Raw genomic sequence first — 14,323 nt, 5'->3', positions numbered from 1 at the left:
CATATATAAACTTATTTCTTCCTCTCCCCAATTCTATGGGGGAGGGGTTACAGATTCCACTTTTTAGACAATTAAATGGGTTCTCCTATGAGACCCTTTGCCATATTGACTTCATTATTCGGATTATACAACTATTAAAATTACTAGTTTGGAATTCTAAGAATCCACTTTTCAATCACAAGCTACCTCTGTCCAAATGCTGTCCAGTGGCCCCACAAGCAGCTCAAATTCACACCCTGCAATTTTTAATCTTCTCTAGGTTTCTTCTTCCTCAATTCTAAAACCGCTGGCCATCTATGCTAGGAATCTGGAGTGTACACCATTCTCCGCAAACCAGCAAGAATGCTGTTGGTTTTACTTTAAAAACTAAGTGATTCCGACTCATCCCCTTTATCAGTTCCCTGGTCCAAATTTCATCTTTGAACCAAATGAAATCTCTTCTCTCATCTCCACCCCTACGTTCTTGCCACTTGAAAGTCAAGCTCCCCTGAGGTCAAAATAGCTCCTTCTGACTCGTGAGTGTCCAAGTAAGCAAATAATTATTCTTTCCACCAAATCATTCCGAATCGCTGAGTACTGTCGATCGGGCGAGTGGAGAGGATCGTGCCTATAGAGTTAACCAGAAGCAAAATTTTCTGCGCAAGAGTTTACTCAAAAGCAAACCACTTGTGTTCTTTTCAAAAGAGTATCAGCATGCGTCCCTGAGCAAGGCGCAAGGGTGACGGGCAAATTTAGGAAAGCGCTCCTTAAAAAATAATAAATAAGTAATTTAAAAAAAAAAAAAAAAAAGCAAACCGCCTGACCTAACCCATCGACCATGTAGACTAAGGTTCTCTACAGAGAAGTTATGTTTTGCGAGTTTGTACATAGGTTTTACGCGCTACTTAAAATAAAACATAAAGACTGCGCCCTTCCTCATCTCCATCACTCACTCGCTGCCGCGGTCCAAGGAATTTTTCTGACAAACGCAATAGGTCGACCAGTACTGGAACGCAGTGCGCTAAGCCCCTTTATGGCGGAGGCTGCCATGTTAAAACGGAATGAATCGAAACCCTGGAGTCGTGACCCCGGAAGAACCTGCCAGAGCCGGAATTTCGAGTTCTGCTTCCGGGCCAAACTGTTGGCAGCCTCGAGATGGGGAAGATGGCGGCTGCGGTGGCTTCATTAGCCACGCTGGCTGCAGATCCCAGAGAGGATGCTTTCCGGAAGCTTTTCCGCTTCTACCGGCAGAGCCGGCCGGGGACAGCGGACCTGGGAGCCGTCATCGACTTCTCAGAGGCGCACTTGGCTCGGAGCCCGAAGCCCGGCGTGCCCCAGGTAGGAAGGGAGTAGTGTGCGCCGCTCCGCACGCCTAGCGGCCGGCTGGGCCACCTCCGAGCCGGCTTTGCGGGGAAGCCCCTGCTGGGCCTGTCCAGTGAGCTGTAATGTCGAGCGATGAGCGACCAGCTGCCTCGCTGTCCCAACGCTCTGGGCCGCGGCTTGTGTCCTGCCGCCATTTCCCCCAACCCACGCGGGCCACGGCTTGTGCCCTGCCGCCATTTCACTCAACCCACGCGACCTTGCTAAGAAAGAAAGAAAGAGAGAGAGAAAGAAAAAAAAAATCTGGAAATTGCGCGTAACTCCTTAACTGTTTGCTTAATCTAATACGTTATTTTGTGTAATGCCCAGAAGAACATCTTCGTGGACGTTAGGGTGGCCTCATAGCTTCAGATAAAAGCAGCCATTTAATATGTCTCAAACCGCTAATCTGTTGGGCCTGAGACTTTGAAAATAAAGGTAAAATTAGGGGTTTTTTCCCTAAGAATCTAGGAGCCTGGAGAGTTAAGAGCTAGGTTTAGTTCCTTGCATCCACGTGGCAGCTCACAGCCGTCCGTAACTCTGTTTCCAGAGGATCAGACACCCTCCCTTGAGCTCCACAGGAGAGCACTCGTACACATATAAATAAATAGACTTCTAAGCTAAATCTAAACAACCTTCCTACCCTACCTATTTCTGCGTAAAGAGAACAAAATGAGAAGAAAGGGGGCAGAGGGTAAAGTGTAGGGGGCAGAGGGTAAAGTGTGGCTCTAGTGGTGTGTGTGTTTGTTTCCCATGGTCACATTTTAAATTTTTATTTATGTATGGTTTCTCAAGACAGGGTTTCTGTGTATCCTTGCCTCTGCCTCCTGAGGGCTGGGATAAAGGTGTGCACCAACCACTGCCTGGCCATAGTCATATTTAAAAAAAAAAAAAAAACTTAAACTCTGTCTCTGTTGAGACAGAGTCTCGTTTGAGAGCCCAGGCTGGCAGCTAACTGAACCAGGATGTCTTTGTAGTCACTTAAGAGAGAAAAAAATGTAACCCCATATTTGGCCTTGGTATTTATTGTGCAGGGATGGTCACATCAGAAGTTCTTAACTAGCTCAGAGGTAGGTAAAATTGGAGTCCAAAACTCTCAACTTCTCAGAAAGTTTGTTAGCAGATAAGGTTTTAGAGTCATGTGAATTACGTGTGGAAAGCATGTGCCTGAGATTAACATTGGACTCTGAAGAGCCCTTGGGTCATTCAGTCCTTTATCTCCATCCTGCGGTAATGCACGTCCTCACACCTCCCAGAAGTGCTCTTTTTTTGTTACACAGTGCTCAAAAATATAGTACGGATTGATTAAATGTAAGCTTGGCTTGTCAGTTTAACCAGCTCAGCAGGTTAATGCTAGCATTTTAGAGAAGCTATTGTCACAGAACGTCAGGTTAGAGCAGTGTAGGAAAAATGGCTAGAGAAAAATCAGAAAGGGGAAAAAAAAAAATTCCCTCAAAAAGCTCAGTCAGTGCCTTGGCTTCTTTGGCATAAAGAGTGATTTTGTAAATCTTATGGTCTGAGGATGTATCTGAGTATCCAGTGACCTATTTAAGAACTCATGACCAAATATTTTGCCAGCAATGTGTAACTAGAAAACTTAAGCTGATCAAGACTCTCCGGAAGTTTCTGATAGTCATTTTTATTGTAAAGATTGGTGGGCCTGGCATGCAGCTCTGTGGTGGAGTGTTTGCCTAGCGTGTTTAGACACTGGATTTGATGATTTCCCAGTGACAAAGAGAAAGGCATTTTTGTTGTTCTTATTGTTTGAGGCCTGTTTATATGCCAGTTATTTGTTATTTTGTCAGGAATTTTCCATCCTTGGAGAATGATTGAAACAGAAGCTCATTTCTCAAGCCAGGCGTGGCGCACACCTTTATTTCCAGGACTTGAAGACAGAGGCAGGCAGACAGAACTCTGAATTCCCAGACATCCAGGACTACATAGTAAGAGATTCATCTCCAAAACCCATTAGCAATAACAAAAAGCTCCTTTACCTTTGGAAAAAGAGGCATTTTAAAGCAAGCCACTTCTATTATTCATGGAAAAGTGAAGTGGTTTCAGGGTTTTTTTGTTTGTTTTCTTATGACATTGAGGTTTTTTGGTTTTTTTTTTTTTTTAAGATTTATTTATTTATTATATGTAAGTACACTGTAGCTGTCTTCAGACATTCCAGAAGAGGGCGCCAGATCTCGTTGCGGATGGTTGTGAGCCACCATGTGGTTGCTGGGATTTGAACTCTGGACCTTCGGAAGAGCAGTTGGGTGCTCTTACCCACTGAGCCATCTCACCAGCCCATGACATTGAGTTTTAGGGGTTTTGGATTTGGTTTCAATTTTTGTTTAAGTTGTGGGTTGTTTTGGTTTTGGGTGTTTTTTTTAGTTTGGTGGGTTCTTTTTTTCTTTCTTTCTTTAGATAGAATGTCTCTTTGTATCCCCAGCTGCTGTCCTGGAACTGGATTTGTAGACCCTGCTGGCCTCAAAATCACAGCCTCCCGGGTGCTGGGGTTAAAGATGTGTGTGCCATGACACCCGGCTACCTGCTGGGCCTTAGCCAGTGTAATGACTCATCTATAAGATGTCCTTGTGTGCAAAGAAAACTTTATGAGCTCCTAATGATTTATTTTTTAATAATAAAAACAAAGTTCTAGAATTAGCATTTGCTCTAAAGGTAGCAATGTCAGCAAATGGGACCCCTGGTGTTTTATGGAAATAACTTTGTGGCTAGAGTACTCTATTTTCTCAACCTACTCCTGCCTGATATTTTCCTATTGGTAACTACAACAAAGTGCTTCAGAAGCCATGTTTTAGCACTAGCCAGACCAAATAGCATTGTGACCTGAGATATATTGTACTTGCAAATGCGTTTTGTGAATCCTCTTAAATTAGCAAAAGTGTGTTCTCATAGAAAAAGGTTATCTTGAAAGTCAAAATTAGGGCTGGAGAGATGGCTCAGCAGTAAGAGCACTCTCCACTCTTCTAAAGGACCTGGGTTCAGTTCCCAGGACCTACATGGCAGCTCCTAACCATGCAGAGCTCCAATGCTAGGGAATCAATCCAATACTTCTCATCTCCACAGGCACCAGGCATGTACATGGTACACATACATACAGGCAAATGACTCATACACATAAAATGAATGTGTCTTAAAAATAAAAGAAGCCGGGCGTGGTGGCGCACGCCTTTAATCCCAGCACTCGGGAGGCAGAGGCAGGCGGATTTCCGAGTTCGAGGCCAGCCTGGTCTACAGAGTGAGTTCCAGGACAGCCAAGGCTACACAGAGAAACCCTGTCTCAAAAAACCAAAAAATAAAAGAAAGCCAAAACCAGTCTAGCTTAATTTTTCAGAAAATAATATTTGTTAGATGCATAAACTGGCCATAGGTCAAGTAGGTGAGGGAAGCTTGTATTAAGAACCCACAGCAGAAATGTCTTAGGAGGTCTCGGATTCTCAGGGATAACTTGCCCACTGACTTAGCTTTCTTCTCCTTCCAGGTGGTCAGGTTTCCTCTGAATGTGTCCTCTGTCACTGAGCGGGATGCCGAGAGGGTGGGACTTGAACCTGTGAGCAAGTGGCGGGCCTATGGACTCGAAGGCTATCCTGGTAAGGGCCTCTGTGAGAGAGAATGGGAAGTTAGGCAGTCATTCTGATTTCTTCCATAGCAAGAGCTGTGAATAGATATGTTCTTTAACATACCTAAAACACATTCATGCCCGACCCGGAACCTATCCTAGTTTTGCCGTCTCTGAAAAGTAGTCTGTTTAATGTTACCAAAGACTAAGGAAACTCAGAAGTATCGTAACAAATTAAATGAAAAAAATTAAAGATAGACTCTAAACTCTGCCATAACTGTGAACCTCAACTCTGCCAGAATTTTAAGGGAATAATAGACTGAATAATTTAGATTTTTGGTAAAAGCTACATCTGTGGTTTGTTATTTTGGTTTTTGGGTTTTGTTTTGTTTTAATGTGTGTGGATATACTGTAGCTGTCTTCAGACACACCAGAAGGTGACATCAGATGCCCATTACAGATGGTTGTGAGCCACCATATGGTTGCTGGGAATTGAACTCAGGACCTCTGGGAGAGCAGTCAGTGTTCTTAACGGCTGAGCCATCTCTGCAGCCCTGTACGATGGTTGTGAGCTGCCATGTTAGTGTTTGGAACCAAAACTGTCTCTGGAAGTGCTCTTAACTGCTGGCCCATATCTCTGGCCTAAGTTGAGAACATTTTTTTATTACATATGGGGTGGAGAAGGGTACGTGCACATACGTACTTAGAGGAGAGAAGAGTATATCAGATCTCTGCAGCTGGAGTTACAGCCAAATGAGCCACATTCTGAACTAGACTGCCTAGAGGCATTAAATTGGGAGTTACTTCAAAAGTGTGCACTGGATCAGACATATTCTTAATCTTTTGGAAATGTTAGAATAGTATTTTCTTATGTTGGAGTGTGGGGTTTTGCCTACACTTGGTCTGTGCACGACATGTGTACAGTGCTGGTCAAAGCAAGAAGACGGTGTCAGATGTTCTGAAATTGGACTTATATGTATTTATATGTTCAAGAAAGGTAGATTTGATGCTGAGAAACAAAATAGACTAGTAACTAGTGTTCCACTTACTGGATGAATGTATGATTAATTAAATCCAGTATTGGAGGTAGACTTACTATATGCAAAAGTGACTTGGGGGAGTCTTGTGACTTATTGGGACTGGATAAAAGTCTAAGGGTGAATTTTCAGTTCTAAAGTTGCTTTAGGATAACACGGTTGACAGCTAACTTTGTAGATTATGTATTCCTCTTGAGAATGTCCCCAAAAGTCAGATATTTACACTGTCTCATGTTCGTCAGAAGTTGGTTTTTCATTAACTTTAAATAGTAAGGATATGGGAAGTAAACAAGAGAATAGTAGGCATAAGAATACAAAAAAAGAGCAGGGCATGGCAGCGCATACCTTTAATCCCAGCACTCTGGAGGCAGAGGCAGGCGGATTTCTGAGTTCAAGGCCAGCCTAGTCTACAAAGTGAGTTCCAAGACAGCCAAGGCTATACAGAGAAACTCTGTCTCGAAAAACCGAAAAGAAAAGAATATGAAAAAAGAATCCAGAAAAATTTCAACACACACACATATACACCCATCTTTTGTCTTTTATAGGATTTATTTTCATTCCAAACCCCTTCCTCCCAGGATGCCAGAGGCACTGGGTAAAACAGTGCCTTAAGTTGTACTCCCAGAAACCTAATGTATGTAACCTGGACAAGCACATGACTAAAGAAGAGACCCAAGGACTGTGGGAACAGAGCAAAGAGGTCCTAAGGTGAGTAGCTGGGTTGTTTTGTTTGGCTCCCCTCCCCCCATTTCTACACAGCACTGTTCTTTTGTTTCCCCAAGAACATTTGGACAGAGGATTTAACGGTTATATTAAACTGAGATCCACTTTGAAGATTTTTATCGTAGCTTAGACACTGAGTTCTAGACACTGAGTTCGTCCACATTCATCATCACATGTTGTTTTAATTCTGATTCAGGCATTTTTATATAAAGTATGTTCCTTTAAAGACTCATAAGAAGAACTAATAGCACTTGTGTTTTACATGGAGTTGCTCACGCTAGCTTTTTTTGTGACGGGTCTGTTGTTGCTCATGGAAGAACTAGTGCCTGGATGTTGATGTTTCAACATTCATTCCACAAATACTCATTGGAGAAATCAATTGGGTACCTAGGCATTGAGACACAAAACTTATTAGGATATGGACACTCTTCTCATTGAGTAATCTTTAAAGGAATTACCTATGAAAGTAATTACAGTGGAGCTGAGAAAACTTTGTAATAGTGGGTAGGAGCTTGGGGAACACAGAGGAAATAATTCTTCTAAACAGGGTGAATGTATCCACGAAAAATTACTTTTTAATACTGGTTTTTATAATTGTATCTAATTTTTTTCTCTCTCTCTGGCCATTTCAACTATTCTTCAAAAATGACAAGAGATTTGCCATTCAGAACAGTGGACAGTCTGGTTAGAGGTATTAACCAGTCTGAGCAGAGATGTGGTATTTGAGACAGTATGTTCTGTGAGGTGTGTACTTCAGATTCAAAAGAAGATGGGCATATCCGTAGACCTTGCTTGACTCTGTCTGTGGCCAAGCAGGGGGGACAGAGTATGCGAGAGTAATTGGAGTTCATGCAAGTTAACCAGCTTACTCAGTAGCTGGGTGAATTGCAGTACTCCAACATTCTGCTTCCATCCGCTCAGTTCTCATGCTGCAGGGTGGTGGTATTTAACCTGCTTGTTTATTTCTATTCTAAAAGGGGAAACAAGAAAACACTTCCTGACTTCTATGATTTTTGTAAAAACGTGAATAAGGACATTTAAATAGATTGATTGGCAAAATCCAGTGTAGAGTTTATACATGAACTTGAGAGTGGTCACTGATGTGGCAGGGTTGGACTAACTTATAGGAGATGCTTCCTGGCAGTCACAGGTACAGTAGACAAACAGGAAGTGGGCATTTTAGGTAGAGTAGGACCAAACTGTACAGGGTTTAACACTAGAGCAGCAGCTCTGGAGTCAGATTGCCTGTCTTCAGGTCCACAGTAGCTGGGGAATCTTGACCAAGTTTTTTAACGTTTCCTTCCTGAGTGTTGTGAATGTGGGTGAGAAGTCCTTAGGAGATGCTTGTTGGAATGATACCAGCTTGGTGGCCCATCTGCCCTTCATGCCATAAACTGTTAGCCTGATTCTAGGGGAAATAAAAGACTGTCTTATGTGGGAAGGGAAAGTGGTTTCCTTTAAAGCTTCCTTAGTCCATAGTTTGAGGTACATGTAGGAGCCGTGAGGGAAGGAAACCTTCCCTGTTCTTCAGCTTTTAGTGCTTCCCTTAGGACTGAAGGCAGTGTAAGGGACGGGGTGGCTGAGTGAAATTACAGTGCTTGACGGGCAGTGGTGGCGCACGCCTTTAATCCCAGCAGAGGCAGGCAGATCTCTGCCAGCCTGGTCTACAGAGTGGGTTCCAGGATAGCCAGGGCTACATAGAGAAACCCTGTCTCGGGGAAAAAAAAAGAAAAGAGAAAGAAATTACAGTGCTTAATAGCACTAAACCAGCCTGTGTTTTCAAATAACTTATTCTTTCCTTCTGATATGATTATAGAAATCTCAGCTGCGTTCTGAGATAGCTCAGATGAACCTCTGTAATAAATCAATTAATAGCCAATGGGGAATACTTTTCTGTCTATTAGCAAAAATAAAAATGGTGGTGGTTATGCCTTAAGTTGTCAAAGCCAGAAGAAATTGATATTCTGAGACCTTGTGCTGACAGCACTAAAAATCAGTTGGGGCTCTAGTTCTCATCCTGGTGCTGTGTGATGTATGTCTCAGTGTTCTCACTGGGATGATCCGTCCAGGTATGTGGGTCATGCTATGCTCCAGTCCTGAGGTTCTCTCCACTCCCAAAGTCTGTAGCGTAAAAAGCAGCACTGTTCAGGAAGCTCCCCCAAAGTCTTCCCACGCTGGGGACCAGGAACAAAGAGGCCTCTGAGGATCCTTCCCTTTTATCTCCACAGAATCTGACTATTAGAAAGGCAGTAAAGCCGGGCCTGGTGGCGCACGCCTAATTTAATCCCAGCACTTGGGAGGCAGAGGCAGGTGGATTTCTGAGTTTGAGGCCAGCCAGGGCTACACAGAGAAACCCTGTCTCGAAAAACCAAAAAAAAAAAAAAAAGAAAGGCAGTAAAGCTGTAGTACGTGAGTATTCAGAGAAACAGGGCTTCAGAGTGATTTTGTGTCGATGTGTGCTCTGTTCCGGGTGCTATAGCTAGAGTCTCACTCAGAAGACAGTTGGGATTGGGTAATAGAGTTCTACTTGCCTAGGCCCTGTGTTCCTCAATATGATCTGGTGACGCTGCCCAAAGTTAGCACAAACTATTTCAGACATCAGGTTTGAGGACTTCCTAGGCTAGTCAGGGTTAGGGTTACAACCACTGATTTTAGCTTCAGGGGTGTTTTGTGACCCCTTTGTGTTTAGTAATTCACTAGAAGAAAACACTGTGGTTGCCCCTCCATATCAAGTCAGGACAGAGTACTCTATGTGTTGGTTGATAAACCAGCCAGTGAGTTCCAAATTCTAGTGGCCATAAATTTTTTAGCATTTTGTTGAATAGTCACTACTGATTAAAACATTAGTCATTTGAGCTTGGGAGGTGGCGCTAAGAGAAAGTTTTTCCTTATTAGAACATGGACCGCAGGTCAATTCCCCAGAACCCAGGTGATTTATTTTGTTTTAGTTGAGGGGGAGGGGGAGACCAGGCATAGCCTTGCCGTGATACAAAGACTGGGAAGATAACTTACTTGGTAAAATGTTTGTCACTCGAACTTGAGGATCTGAATTCAATAACAACAAAAAGCATACTGGCACTTACTTGTAATCCCTGGGGCTTACTTGCTAGTCTATTCAAGAAGCCCCTGTTAGGTAAAGGCAAGATAGACAGACACCTTGGCATTAACACCCAATTTGACCTCTAGCCTCTTAAGGGCATGCACATCCACACACATACAGGCACTTACACATGAATACACACAAGTCAATAGCCATGTGATTGAATTCAGTCTTTAGGCCACGCCCATTCTGGAAATGCAACTAATGCCACTTAACATAAAACACGGTGGCTTTTGTCGGATTCAGCATCATCCTGAATCATCACTCCTTAGAATAAACCCAGGTGTGATGCAAGGGCTACCGTGATTAACAGTGGGATTGCTGTCAGGAAATCTGAGGGTTTAATCAAATTCCTTGTTATATAACACTGTAGACTAAGCATAAACCCATCAGTTCCCCTTCTAGCTCCCAAATAATTGGTACAAAGACCTGTTAAGTTTAATAACAAGCTACAGGCCTAGCTAAGTTCTGAGTTATTCTAACCCTCTAAAGCCTTGTTATTTGCCATCTGACTTGCCCTAGCTTGTTCTGGTCCGTGTGTATCGTCATGTCTGCTCCCTCATGGCAACCTCATGGTCTCTTACTTCCCTGGCCCTGGGATCAGAAGTCCAGGCTTCCTGTCTCCTCTGCCCAACCATAGGCTGATCAACTCTTTATTAACCAATCAGATAATTCTAGAACATTCTTTACACAATATTGATAGAGAAGATGATTCAATAATCATGACAGTGCTAGCATCCAGACTGGTATCAGATCTGTGGGCACAGAAATCAGCAACTGAATATACAGTGCCTCAGACCAACCCCAAGGGGCTGGAGAGATGGCTCAGCAGGTAAGAGCACTGACTGTTCTTTCAAAGGTCCTGAATTCAAATCCCAGCAACCACATGGTAGCACACAACCACCAATAATGAGATCTGACATCCTCTTTGGCTGCCTCTGAAGTCAGCTACAGTGTACTTACATATAATAATAAATAAATCTTTGGGCCGGAGCAAGCCGGGGTTGACCTGAGCAAGCAGAGATCCTAAAATTCAATTTCCAACAACCTCATGAAGGCTTACAACAGCTACAGTGTACTCAAGTAAATAAATGGATTATAAATCTTTTTTTTAAAGATGATTAAATTCTCTTGGTTATAATCTTTGCAGGTCTAAAGAAGTGACTAAGCGAAGACCCCGAAGTTTACTAGAGAGACTGCGCTGGGTCACCCTGGGCTACCATTATAACTGGGACAGTAAGGTATTTGCTTTATTTCTTTGTTGTACATTTATAGGTTGTTGGGCCCCTGTGGTTAGATTTGTTCCTAAACAAACATGAAATACCATGGCCATAGCAAAGAGTGTCATGAGCATGCCTATACCATTTAAAGGAGGGGCTGTGACCATTGCCTCCTTTACTTCTGCCTTGAATCCTTCCTCTGACCTCATGAGGATTCCCAGCACCCATGTGGTAGCTCATATCCACCAAGGGATCTGAAGCTCTCCTCTGGCCTCTCTGGGCAGTAAGTACACACACGGTACACAGATATGCATACAAGTGAAACACTCATACACATTAAATCATGTTTGTAAAAGCTTAGATTATTTGACTGACTGATACCTGTGAAGTCTTTCTAGCTGTACCTCACTGTTCTAAGCAGTTAGATATCCTGACAAAAGCTAACCAATGCATATTTTCATTTGGTCTAATTATTTTTGCGTACTTCGAAATTACCCTTTCTTTACTAAGAAAATGAGAATTGAAAATTACTAAGAACTACAAGAATATTCAAAGAAAACCATAGGCAATAAGAAAGGAGAACAATGTGCAGGCAGTTTGGATGTGTCTAAAGTTATCAATGGGGCAAGACTAGACAGCAGCCCTGAGTAATTGTCTAAAGGACTTAAGCTCAAAATAATATAGGGCACCTTAGTATCTTTAACAACAACCTTCCAGTTTAAGAATGGCTTGTGCCTTTAATCCCATCACACAGGAGGCAGATCTCTTGAGTTCAAGGCCAACCTGGTCTATAAGATCATGTTCTAGATCAGCCAGGGCTGTTACACAGAGAAACCCTGTCTCATAAAAACTAAAAAAGAAGAGAAACAAAAGTTCCAATCAAAGAGCAAAAGCCATCCACAGAAAAGCATTGTTTTACCTACAATTGGTTCCATTCTTGATGATTTTGTGACTTGTTCCAACTAGACTGCACCAGAACACTAGTGGAGTTGTTTAAGATTTATTTTATAAATATGAATACACTGTAGCTGTCTTCAAACATCAGAAGTGGGCATCAGATCCCATTTGAGATGGTTGTGAACCACCCTGTGGAAATTGGACCGAGGACCTCTGGAAGAGCAGTCAGTGCTCTTAACCACTGAGCCATCTCTCCAGCCCCCAAGATGTTAGTTTAATTTAGCACAGGAAGCAGGGAGAGTGAAGGAGCATCTGACCTACAGGTATGCACAGTCCAGAAAGCCCTGACTCCTAATGGCAGGCTTGTCATGCTTGAGCAGCATATGCTGAGGGTGAGGGTTAAGAGAAACAAAAGCAGGCTATGGAGATAAATGGCTGAGAAAAGATTTCCAATTTAAGATCCTCCCTAGGCCATGATTTAAGTCAGACTTAATCCAGATGTTTTAAGCATATCATCTTATCAGATTGACCAAGTAAATAGCCATCAAGTCAGGTTGCAAACTGACTATAGTGTTTTAATAAATATTAAAATGTTAAATAGGAACCCCACCCTCCCTGTGGAACTATATACTTGCTGGGAAAGGAAGAGATTTTCTTTAGTAGTAGCCACTGGTAAAGTACCAGAGTTCCTATAAATAACACTGCTAAAACTCTGGATCACCAAGAAAGTAAGAGTAATGAGAAGAAGACATGAGAGTAGAAGAGGGAAGGGGCAGGGAGGGCAAACAAGAGGACTTAAGGCATAACTGTGGTTAAAAAAATACATTTTATTTATTTTATTTATATATATATTGTCACAATGAAACACATCTATAATTAATATGTTAACACAGATGTTCACATATACAAAAATTTGAGGTGATAGTACAAGATGCCATGCCTAATTATTTCTGACATCTTTCACCAATAAAGTATCTTTGTCTCAGTGATCCACAATCATAGTGAAGGGGGAGACGGTTCTTTCAGATTTCCTCAGACTGTCTCCTTCATAGTGCAGTCTTACTTACGTTACTCGTCTTGTTCCTTAGGCTCTCTTGGTCATAACAGTCCTGGGTTGCCTTTAACCTAAGGGACCTGTCCTGCTTAGGATTCAGATATGCTAGGGTGGTAGAGAAGTTGCTTCTGTGTATATGCCAAGATGTGTAGTTTTATGTGGCTTACCTCTGCCTTGCATGGCTGGTGCTCCATACAATGAATAGTTTATTATTACATTTCTGTATTGCCTCAAGGGTGGGGAGATTCCCAGCAGGGGATCAGGGCACACGCACACTTGTTTGCCAGCACTTAAGAGGCAAAGTCAGAAGGATCATTCAAGTTGAACACTGGCCTAGTGTGTATAACAGGTTCCAGCTAGCCGGAGCTGAGTTGGGAGAACCTAAGAAAGAATGGGCTAGGGAGATGGGTAGGTGCCTGTTTGAACAGTAGTTAGTGAGGTAAAAGATTTTATTCGACGATTTCCTATGGTCTGAGATCGTTTATTTTTCCTATTTTCTCTACTTTTACCAAAGAAATACTCAGCAGATCATTATACACCTTTCCCTTCTGACCTGGCTTTCCTCTCAGAGCAAGTCGCCACTGCCTGTGGATTTCAGGGTTTCCAAGCAGAAGCAGGGATCCTGAATTACTACCGCCTAGACTCCACACTGGGAATCCACGTGGACAGATCTGAGCTAGATCACTCCAAACCCTTGCTTTCCTTCAGGTAACTTAATTTCAGGAATTTCAGATTGGTTGGTTGGTTGGTTGGTTGGTTGGTTGGTTGGTTGGTTGGTTGGTTGGTAAGGCATTTTAAAGCAGAAAGTAGTAAAGATTTAGGTTTTATGAGAGATATTGTCATTGCTATATATAGTAAGCGAGTTAGAACCAATTTTTGTTGTTATTGTTTTGTTTTTTAAAAGCAGAGCAACATACAGAGTAAAACATGAAGCCTGCATGAAGTTTTAAAAGAAAAGATGCATCATCAAAACCTAGATGTGTTGAGATTCAGCACATGCTTTGCACATCTGCTGCATCACGTGTTATTTTGTAGCAGGTCTCTCAGCTCTCATGGTAATGTATGAGGAGCAGATCATAGGCTGGTCACTCAGAAATGCAAGCCAGAATAGTTTCAAAGTGATGACTTGTGGGCTGAGGAGATAGCTCAGTAAGTTAAGTAACTTGCTGCACTAGAGAACCTGAGTTCAGAACCCAGGTAAAAATCCAGGCATGTGAAACAGCATTTGCTTGTAATCGTGGGGGGCAGGAGATGAGGCCTGTGAGATGGCTCATCAGATAAAGGCTACAAGCCTGTTGACCTAAGTTCAGTCTTAGAGCCCTGTTGCAGGATATTTGATCACACTGTGACCCCCAAGATTGTGTTATTTACTGGGGGGGGGGGGGG

At 42.6% G+C, this 14,323-nt stretch overlaps 2 protein-coding genes and 1 non-coding gene across 4 annotated transcripts in view; 2 read left to right on the top strand and 1 right to left on the bottom strand.

The window, feature by feature from the left end:
* The window catches only part of Slirp (SRA stem-loop interacting RNA binding protein), a 6,315-nt gene extending 5,250 nt beyond the window's left edge, over positions 1 to 1,065 (bottom strand). Inside the window, exon 1 of the mRNA XM_021179157.2 lies at positions 933 to 1,065. Within this exon, the coding sequence (XP_021034816.1) occupies positions 933 to 1,029 (97 nt within the window). The 5' untranslated portion in view covers positions 1,030 to 1,065. The remainder of the gene's footprint in view (positions 1 to 932) is intronic.
* Alkbh1 (alkB homolog 1, histone H2A dioxygenase) overlaps positions 948 to 14,323 on the top strand; it is a 17,074-nt gene continuing 3,698 nt past the window's right edge. Inside the window, exons 1-5 of one of the 2 annotated variants that reach the window (XM_029484527.1) lie at positions 948 to 1,317; positions 4,829 to 4,937; positions 6,522 to 6,651; positions 10,917 to 11,007; positions 13,452 to 13,645. In XM_029484527.1, coding sequence (XP_029340387.1) covers positions 1,135 to 1,317; positions 4,829 to 4,937; positions 6,522 to 6,651; positions 10,917 to 11,007; positions 13,452 to 13,645 — 707 coding nt within the window. In that variant the 5' untranslated portion in view covers positions 948 to 1,134. Of the gene's footprint in view, positions 1,318 to 4,828; positions 4,938 to 6,488; positions 6,652 to 10,916; positions 11,008 to 13,451; positions 13,646 to 14,323 lie in introns of both variants that reach the window. The other variant, XM_021179156.2, reaches the window with a different exon arrangement.
* LOC115032840 lies at positions 7,438 to 7,570 on the top strand. The gene has a single exon (XR_003838500.1). It is a non-coding gene; the product is annotated as a small nucleolar RNA SNORA58 (small nucleolar RNA).

This window comes from Mus caroli, chromosome 12 (assembly GCF_900094665.2).
Source record: "Mus caroli chromosome 12, CAROLI_EIJ_v1.1, whole genome shotgun sequence".
Lineage (NCBI taxonomy): Eukaryota > Metazoa > Chordata > Mammalia > Rodentia > Muridae > Mus > Mus caroli.
The sequence above is the reverse complement of the archived record's forward strand: the minus strand, read 5'-3'. Positions and strand labels throughout refer to the sequence as shown.